The following is a 9,211-nucleotide window of genomic DNA, read 5'->3' as shown; positions in this document are numbered from 1 at the left end:
TAAACCCTGTGGCACCCCCATAGAGGCTGCCAGAGGTCCGGACAACAGGCACTCCGATTTGACACACTAAAATCTATCAGAGAAGTAGTTGGTGAACCAGGTGATACAACTTGATACAACATTTTGAACAGAAATGCAATGGTTCATTGGATCAGTTAAAAACGTTGCACGTACACTGCTGCCATCTAGTGGCCAAAATCTAAATAGCTCCTAAACTGGAATAATACAGTGTGGCCATTCTCTTGCATTTTAAAATAAAACGCATGTTTTTTTCTTTGTATTAGCTTTTACCAGATCTAATGTGTTATATTCTCCTACATTAATTTAACATTTCCACAAACTTCAAAATGTTTCCTTTCAAATGGTATCAATAATATGCATTTCCTTGCTTCAGGTCCTGAGCTACAGGCAGTTGGATTTGGGTATGTCATTTCAGGAGAAAATGTTTTTAAAAAAGGGTCAGATCCTTAAATATCTGCTGTCTTCATCTACGGTAGGCTACTGTATTACAATTTGGTACAGACGCAATTCCTTCCACGTTGGGTAGGCCAGGATAGCTACAGAAGGCTTATTTTTGATTTCATAACCCAAATTACATAGACGACCACCAAAGTCTCCCTGTCCCACCCCCACACCCATCTCGTTCACGTACACAATCGGGTGCATTTCTTTCTTATCACCGCTATTCGCTCGGGGCGCTCGGTTAGGGTTACAACGGAGTTCTAAACATCACTTGTATGTGGACTTTCCAGGAAATGGAGGAATGAGTGTGTAGCAAGCGACACAGAGGGAGGGGAAACCAACAAGGCGTTAACTGCAAGTTCCACACAGGACGTGAGCGAGGTAAGAACAATTTAGACTACATTGTTACTCACCAAACTCGCGTGAAAGGTTGTTATTAATTAAGTCATAACGGTTTACAGTAAGACCTTATTTTTCCTGATGCTTGTTTGTATTAGTTAATATAAACTATCGAATTTATCTGGCTGACTATAGCAGATAGAGCGGCCAAGCCCTTGGTCGGCATCGGTTATGCTTATCATTAAAATTAGTCAAATATGTGAAAGTTAGTGCAAGACGGCACATTGAGAGTTGTTAACGTTACCCATCCAAAAACGAAACAGTTCTGTCACCTTTAGGTATTCCAGTTCCAGCAGCAACACTTGAAACAAAAAGATGAGTGACGAAAATCAACCTCAAGTTGAACTTTTTGTGAAGGTAAGCAACATCATCAAATCCATTCGGTGACATGCATAATCCTATCTTGGACAAGTTACTTTGTAAACAATGCGCCATTACTTTTCGCAGCCGACATGTCATTATGTGGTACAATGTAATCTATTTGACTAAAACGTCATTATAACCCACGCATTTCTGCAACAAGATAACTTATCAGTGAGAAACGTAAACTGTTGCCACTGCTCCCTCGCGCCATTTGTTTGAAGACTGAATGCCTACAGAAAGCAGGCCTAATGGTTTTCATAGTATCAATAAGATAGTAGTAATAACTTACGCTCTTTTATTAACATATTAGCTATGCCTATTGCTGTATCCCATTTGGCATATCAGTTGAATGGCCAGAACGTTTTATAATCTAATTAAATGCACATTAAGATAATACATATGATATATAGGCTCCTTAATCTATACTTAACAAAAATATAAACGTAACATATAAAGTGTTGGTCCCATGTTTCTTGAGCTAACAACAAAAATCCCTGACATTTTCCATACTCACAAAAAGCTTATTTCCCTCAAATATTGTGCACCTGTTAGTGAGAATTTCTTCTTTGCCAAGATAATCCATCCACTTTACAGTTGTGGCATATCAAGAAGCTGATTAAACAGCTTGATCATTACACACGTGCACCTTGTGCTGGGGACAATAAAAAGCCACTCTAAAATGTGCAGTTTTGTCACACAACACAATGCCACGATGTCTCAAGTTTTGAGGGAGCATGCAGTTGGCATGCTCACTGCAGGACTGTCCACCAGAGCTGTTACCAGAGAATTTAATGTTAATTTCTCTACCATAAGCCTCCTCCAACGTTGTTTTAAATAATTTGGCAGTACGTCCAACCATCCTCACAACCGCAGACCATGTGTAACCACACCAGTCCAGGACCTCCACATCCGGCATCTTCACCTGCTGGATCATCTGAGACCAGCCACCCGGACAGTTGATGAAGCTGTGGGTTTGCACAACTGAAGAATTTCAGAAACCTCAAAGAAGCTCATCTGCGTGCTCGTCGTCCTCACCAGGGTCTTGACCTGACTGCAGTTCGGCGTCATAAACGACATAAGTGGGCAAATGCTCACCTTTAATAGCCACTGGCACGCTAGAGAAGTGTGCTCTTTACGGATTAATCTCGACTTCAACTGTACCGGGCAGATGGCAGACATCGTGTATGGCGTCGTGTGGGCCAGTGGGTTTTCTGTTGTCAATGTTGTGAACAGAGTTCCCCATGGTGGCAGTAGGGTTATGATATGGACAGGCATAAGCTATGGACAATGAACACAATTCCATTTTATAAATGGCAAGATTCTGAGGCCCATTGTCATGCCATTCGTCCACCGCCATCACTTCATGTTTCAGCATGATAATGCACAGCCCCATGTCACAAGGATCTGTACACAATTCCTGGAAGCTGAAAATGACCCAGTTCTTCCATGGACTGCATACTCACCAGACATGTCACCCATTGAGCATGTTTGGGATGCTCTGGATCGATGTTTACGTCAGCGTTCTCACCAATATCCTGCAACTTCGCAAAGCCATTGAAGAGGAGTGGGACAACATTCCACAAGCCACAATCAACAGCCTGATCAGCTCTATGCAAAGGAGATGTGTCGCACTGCATGTGGTGGACACACCAGATACTGACTGGTTTTCTGATCCACATCCTTACCTTTTTGTTAAGGTATCTGTGACTAACAGATGCAAATCTGTATTCCCAGTCATGTGAAATCCATAGATTAGGGCCTAATGAATTTATTTCAATTGACTGATTTCCTTATATGAACTGTAACTCAGTAAAATCTGTGAAATTCTTGCGTTTTATATTTTTGTTCAGTGCATATTTCATAAGCTGGCCAGAGCAGCCCAGGGGTGTGGTCATTCAGAGGAAAACATTGTCCAATATAAAGATAGGGTACCCCTTTTTCACTCTCTTATAATGATTTCTCTGTGTGAACATCTAGACTTGGAACCCTTTTTTTCCCTCAGGTATGAAAGATGTCCTTGTGGTAGTAGCTTAAAATGCTTACTTCCTGTTCATTTCCCCACCATTCAAATTTCAAGAGACCCACAGCCCTGCTCTGTCACACATTACCCTCTTTGAGGGTAATCCCTCTTTGACTTCCCCTATCTCTCTTGGGTAGTATATGATCTTCTTGTTCGGATGAATGACCATAATATGTGGCCTTCTATCCCAATCTAGGCAGGCAGTGATGGCCAGAGCATTGGCAACTGTCCGTTCTCCCAGCGCCTCTTCATGGTGCTGTGGCTTAAAGGAGTAACATTCAACGTCACCACCGTGGACATGAAGAGGTCTGTCTAATGCCTATCAATCTGTATTTATATTACAAATACATTTATATTACATATACATTTATATTACATTTGCACATGCCTAAGCTACTTACTCACTCACTATAATGCTGTCATTGTTTCCCCTCTCTCCCTCTGTCATTTCTCTCTCTCTTGATAGGAAACCAGACATCCTTAAGGACCTAGCACCTGGTGCTCAGCCCCCCTTCCTGCTCTATGGGACGGAGGTGAAAACCGACACCAACAAGATAGAAGAGTTCCTGGAGGAGAACCTGTCCCCTCCAAAGTAATCACTCCTTCCATCATTCTATTCTTATTCCATCCTCTGATCAAACCATCAGACAGTTATGCTGCTACTTGCATCAAGCAAAGTTCCATATCCTTCCAGATCTATGTTCATAGGTGGTGCGTGAATAACTCAATCACTGTTTGCAAAAAATACCCTTCAATGCATTGCTGAGCGTGTTGTGGAGCAGAGTAGGCCTAGGCTATAGGCTATATCAGATAAGTTTCTTCCCCTTTCTTTGCACAGGAAAAAATGTGGCCTTTTATAAACACATTTCAATTCTACTAAACTTTGTATGACTGGAGACATTAGCAGAATCTTTTTTAATACAACAAAAAGTACAGGGTTACAAAAAGTATAGGCTACTGCTGACAAATAGATCAATAATTACGACCTTGTCTGCAGGCGTCTAATCTAGGCCTACGAAAAGGGGAGACAGAAATTATACAGTATGATGTCCATCTAACCTGGAGGAGGAAATGATTGTCCAAGAACAAAGTTTCAAGTTGCACTGATCTAATGATGAGTGAATATGTGCACTCACCGGGGATAAGGAGGATGCTCTCTGCTGGTGCCAATAAGATAGGCTTTGGTTTGCTCAAATTGAGAATTTTGATAACAAAAAAATAGATTAGAGTATTTTTATTGTCTTCTCTTTCCAGCAATAGCGATTGTATTTTGAAATATAGCGATATGCCTGGCCCTATTTTAGCTGCTTTTCACTGACAGTCTGTGACGACTTCCGCCGAAGTCGGTCCCTCTCCTTGTTCGGGCGGCGGTCGACGTCACCGGTCTTCTAGCCATCGCCGATCCACCTTTCATTTTCCATTTGTTTTGTCTTTGTTTTCTACACACCTGGTTTCATTCCCCAATTACATGTTCATGTATTTAACCCTCTGTTTCCCCCATGTTTTTGTGCGTGATTGTTTCTATGTTCATTCGGTACGTTATGGCTGGTTTTCGACGGGTGCTGTTTTCACCCGTGCGTAATTGATTACCGTTTATTGTTGGTCAAGTGTATTGTTACCTTGTGCCTTTTATTTTGAGTAAAGTACGTAGCTCACTCATTCTGCTCTCCTGTGCCTGACTTCATGCACCAGCTACACCCACCTTCTGACAGTCGTAACTCAACAATAATCTATTTGGTATTTAAATGTGCGCAGTGCCCAAATTGCGGGCCTTCCAACTGTAGGCTATGCGCTTGTGATTTAGAACAATCCACAGCTTGTTTTTTTTAATGAAGTTAATGATCATCTGGGGCCAAATCATGCATTCTGGTGTACTAGCTTATTTTGAATGATTTTAATTATTTCTGTATAGACAGAAGTAATTATATAAGGTTGGCAATTTAATTCAATTTACTTTAGGAGAAGCTTAGCTTCCTTTGTATAATCATTTGTATCTGTTGTTTGCCTCTGTAGAGTATGTTGATAGGTTATGTACTGTCCTTGCATGTACTTTATGTGTTTAACATTGCTTCCTATGTTCCTCTCTGAAGACAACATGCTTTCTCCCATGATAACTTGCTGACTGAGTTCTGCTAGATGGCAAATTTGTAATACGTCCTCCACCCCCTCCCCAGATACCCCCGCATGGCTTCCAGGAACCCTGAGTCTAACACAGCTGGCGTGGACGTGTTCTCCAAGTTCTCGGCCTACATCAAGAATTCAAACCCCCAGCTCAATGACAGTGAGTGACAATGACAAATCAGGATGAACTGAGCCCGACCCTTTCATGTACAGAAACACTATTGCGTGTTAACAAGCACTTGCATGAACTCGCACAATCTGTCTCTGTATTCCAGAGCAGCAGGGAGTGTCTTTGTTAATGGCATTATGCTCTGAGCTTTGCGTCTCTTCACAAACCGGTTGCCTGTGGTCTTGTATTTTTAGCAGCGTTTTCAGAAGTACAGTGAAAAGTACACACTAAGATAAGCATTTGTCATATGCAATGAGTCATTTTAAATTACTCTTTAACTCAACAATTTACATCTGTGCCTCAAGTCCTCAATTATGTTTTTGTTCAAATAATTCAAGTAATTATATTTGTATGGGTGTTAGTCATATTTCCTTTGTATTGTGCATTGTTTCATGGTGCTGCACATTCAATTCCTGATTCAATATAATTGCAGGGAGCTCTATGAAGGCTTTACTTGCATGATACTAGTGAGGAGCTTTAGCTTTGCGTGTACTATAGTTTGTTTATGTACGTGTCAGTCTTAATAAATGTGTTGTACTTTGTGTGTTCTCTGTGTGGTCAGACCTAGAGAAAGGCCTGCTCAAGGCCCTGAAGAAACTAGATGACTACCTTGGCTCCCCACTTCCTGAGGAGATTGACGAGAATAGTGCTGATGAGGTCACTTCTTCCACCCGCCCCTTCCTGGATGGGCAGGACCTCACTCTTGCCGACTGCAACTTGCTGCCCAAGCTGAACATCGTCAAGGTAATTCTTTGTTTTAAGCCCTGCTTGTGGCCTAGTGTGAAGTCCATAATCAAATCAGTATTAATTGGGGTTGGTGGACCACTTGTGAGCTAAATGCTGCCACATGTACAAATTTAACTTCAGTGCAAACTGCAAAGATCCAATGGGCTCTTTTGATCATTCTTTTTTGGACTATAAACATTTATTGGCTATAACTGTTACTTTTCTTGTCTTTACTTTTTTGTATCTTACTTTTATTTTGGTTATTCAGTAGCCACGTGTATTTAGAATCAGAAAAACCTTTATTCACCGAAGACATTTGCATGTTCAAGAATTTGACTCTGTGAAATGGTCCTGCCACAATAAACAGAATATACAGACAGGCACAATAAACAGATTATACAGATAAAATACACTATATATACAAAAGTATGTGGACACCCCTTCAAATTAGTGGATTCGGCTATTTCAGTCACACCCATTGCTGACAGGTATATAAAATCGAGCATACAGCCATGCAATCTCCATAGACAAACATTGATAGTAGAATGGCCTTACTGAAGAGCTCAGTGACTTTCAACGTGGCACCGTCATAGGATGCGACCTTTCCAACAAGTCAGTTTGTCAATTTTCTGCCCTGCAAGAGCTGCTCCGGTCAACTGTAAGTGCTGTTATTCTGAAGTGGAAACGTCTAGGCTCAACAACGGCTCAGCCGGGAAGTGGATGGCCACACAAGCTCACAGAACGGGACCACCGAGTAAAAATCATCTGTCCTCGGTTGCAACACTCACTACTGAGTTCCAAACTGCTTCTGGAAGCAACGTCAGCACAAGAACTGTTCGTCGGGAGCTTCATGAAAAGGTTTTCCATGGCTGAGCAGCCACACATAAGCCTAAGATCACCATGCACAATGCCAAGCGTCGGCTGGCGTGGTGTAAAACTCACCGACATTGGACTCTGGAGCAGTGGAAACGCATTCTCTGGAGTGATGAATCACGCTTCGCCATCTGGCAGTCTGATGGGCGAATCTGGGTTTGGTGGATGCCAGGAGAGCGCTACCTGCACCAATGCATAGGGAAAATTGTAAAGTTTGGTGGAGGAAGAATAATGGTCTGGGGCTGTTTTCATTGTTCTGGCTAGGCCCCTTAGTTTCAGTGAAGGGAAGTCTTAACGCTACAGTATACAATGACATTCTAGATGATTCTGTGCTTCCAACTTTGTGGTAACAGTTTGGGGAAGGCCCTTTCCTGTTTCAGCATGACAACGCCCCCATGCACAAAGCAAGGTCCATACGGAAATGGTTTGTCGAGATTGGTGTGGAAGAACTTGAATGGCCTGCACAAAGCCCTGACCGCCATCCTATCGAACACCTTTGGGATGAATTGGAACGCCGACTGCGAGTCAGGCCTAATCGCCCAACATTAGTGCCCGACCTCACTAATGCTCTTGTGGCTGAATGGAAGCAAGTCCCCACAGCAATGTTTCAACATCTAGTGGAAAGCCTTCCCAGAAGAGTGGAGGCTGTTATAGAAGCAAAGGGGGGACCAACTCCATATTAATGGTCATGATGTTGGAATGAGATGTTTGACGAGCAGGTGTCCACATACTTTTTACAGACCACACTATGAACACTATAATCTGCATTATAAACTGGGTGGTTTGAGCCCTGAATGCTGATTGGGTGAAATCCGTGGTATATCAGACCGTATACCATGGGTACCGTATGACAAAACATTTATTTTTACTGCTCTAATTACATTGGTAACCAGTTTATAATAGCAATAAGGCACCTCTGGGGTTTGTGATATAAGGCCAATATACCACCGCTAAGGGCTGTGTCCTAGCACTCCGCGTTGCGTCTTGCCTAAGAACTGTCCTTAGCCGTGGTATATTGGCCATATACCACATCCCCTCGGGCATTATTGCTTAGTTAGAACTTTGCATGTAGAGACAGATGTACAGTATGAATAAAAGCAATGTTACAGGATGATTTGCAATGGGGTGGAAATGACATGTATCTCTCCGCTCTTTCTCTTTTTTTCTCTCTCCATGTCCAATCCTCAGGTTGTGTGTCTGAAGTATCGCACTTTCTCCATCCCTAAGTCTCTCTCCAACCTGTGGCGGTACCTGGACGCTGCGTACGCCCGCGAGGAGTTCTCCTCTACCTGCCCCAACGACACAGAGATACACATCGCCTACTCAGCCGTGGCTAAAGCACTTAAGTAGGAGGAGAAGGGGATTCCATCAGTTTTCACACACCAGTGAATACATCTTATACACTCACCTACGCACACACTGTACATGTGGCAGCATACACACACACTAATGCGCTCTCACACACACATGCACTCTCTCAGACACACATATTATTCAACTGCCTTGCTTTAGTACAGGTAATCGATAATACTGTAAGATCAAGTTGGAAATATTTAATTGGCCATTTAAGAGTTTGTGAAACTGAGACTTATAGTTTATGGTTCCCTTTTTGTCTTAATACCGTATATTCAGTGGCAGTTACACACAGTTAAAGTTCTATACACGGGCAGTAGGTTACATATGGTAGCATCCAACTAAAGGTGTTCAGTCACTATGATTAATTCTGCACTCCATACATTGCCACATTCCCAGCTATTAGTTTCTATCTCTTTCCCAAGCTGTAAAGAAACTGCTCTTCTGTTGTGATTACACACAGACAAATACTTAGACCAGTTTAACTGCTACCTGCAGCTGAAAGAGAGAGGTCTGTTATAGGCGTGTCTATAATTATACATTATTACAGATATATTATTACACTGTTGATATATTGTTCAGGGCGAACCGCCTTTAACATGGTCAGTTTGAACCAGTCGTTTTATACATGCTAAATGGTCCGACGTTAGGCTCAGAGAATAGGAAAGCAGGTCTTACGTCCTCCCCATACTGTACTGTCTTTAGTCATGTAGTAGTACATTGGG

The 9,211-nt window shown here is 42.3% G+C and overlaps 1 protein-coding gene across 1 annotated transcript; it reads left to right on the top strand.

Moving 5' to 3' along the window:
- The first annotated feature begins 706 nt into the window (after positions 1-706).
- On the top strand, positions 707-8,760 carry LOC106570064 (chloride intracellular channel protein 1-like). The gene is made up of 7 exons (XM_014142014.3): positions 707-843; positions 1,140-1,218; positions 3,441-3,550; positions 3,711-3,836; positions 5,419-5,525; positions 6,097-6,278; positions 8,322-8,760. The coding sequence occupies exons 2-7, from the start codon at positions 1,177-1,179 to the stop codon at positions 8,481-8,483; spliced, it is 729 nt and encodes a 242-aa protein (XP_013997489.1). The 5' UTR covers positions 707-843; positions 1,140-1,176; the 3' UTR covers positions 8,484-8,760.
- The last annotated feature ends 451 nt before the right edge of the window (positions 8,761-9,211 follow it).

The sequence above is a fragment of the Salmo salar genome, chromosome 14 (genome assembly GCF_965601325.2).
Source record: "Salmo salar chromosome 14, fSalSal1, whole genome shotgun sequence".
In the NCBI taxonomy this organism is placed as follows: Eukaryota; Metazoa; Chordata; class Actinopteri; order Salmoniformes; family Salmonidae; genus Salmo; species Salmo salar.
This window is presented reverse-complemented; position numbering and strand designations above follow the sequence as displayed.

What these genes read in the sequence shown, in the direction of transcription:
- LOC106570064 (XM_014142014.3), top strand. Translation starts at nt 1,177, where the DNA reads ATGAGTGACGAAAATCAACCTCAAGTTGAACTTTTTGTGAAG. An exon ending in GAGAACCTGTCCCCTCCAAA is followed by an intron (nt 3,837 to 5,418) that starts GTAATCACTCCT and finishes CCCCCTCCCCAG; the next exon opens with ATACCCCCGCATGGCTTCCA. An exon ending in AAACCCCCAGCTCAATGACA is followed by an intron (nt 5,526 to 6,096) that starts GTGAGTGACAAT and finishes CTGTGTGGTCAG; the next exon opens with ACCTAGAGAAAGGCCTGCTC.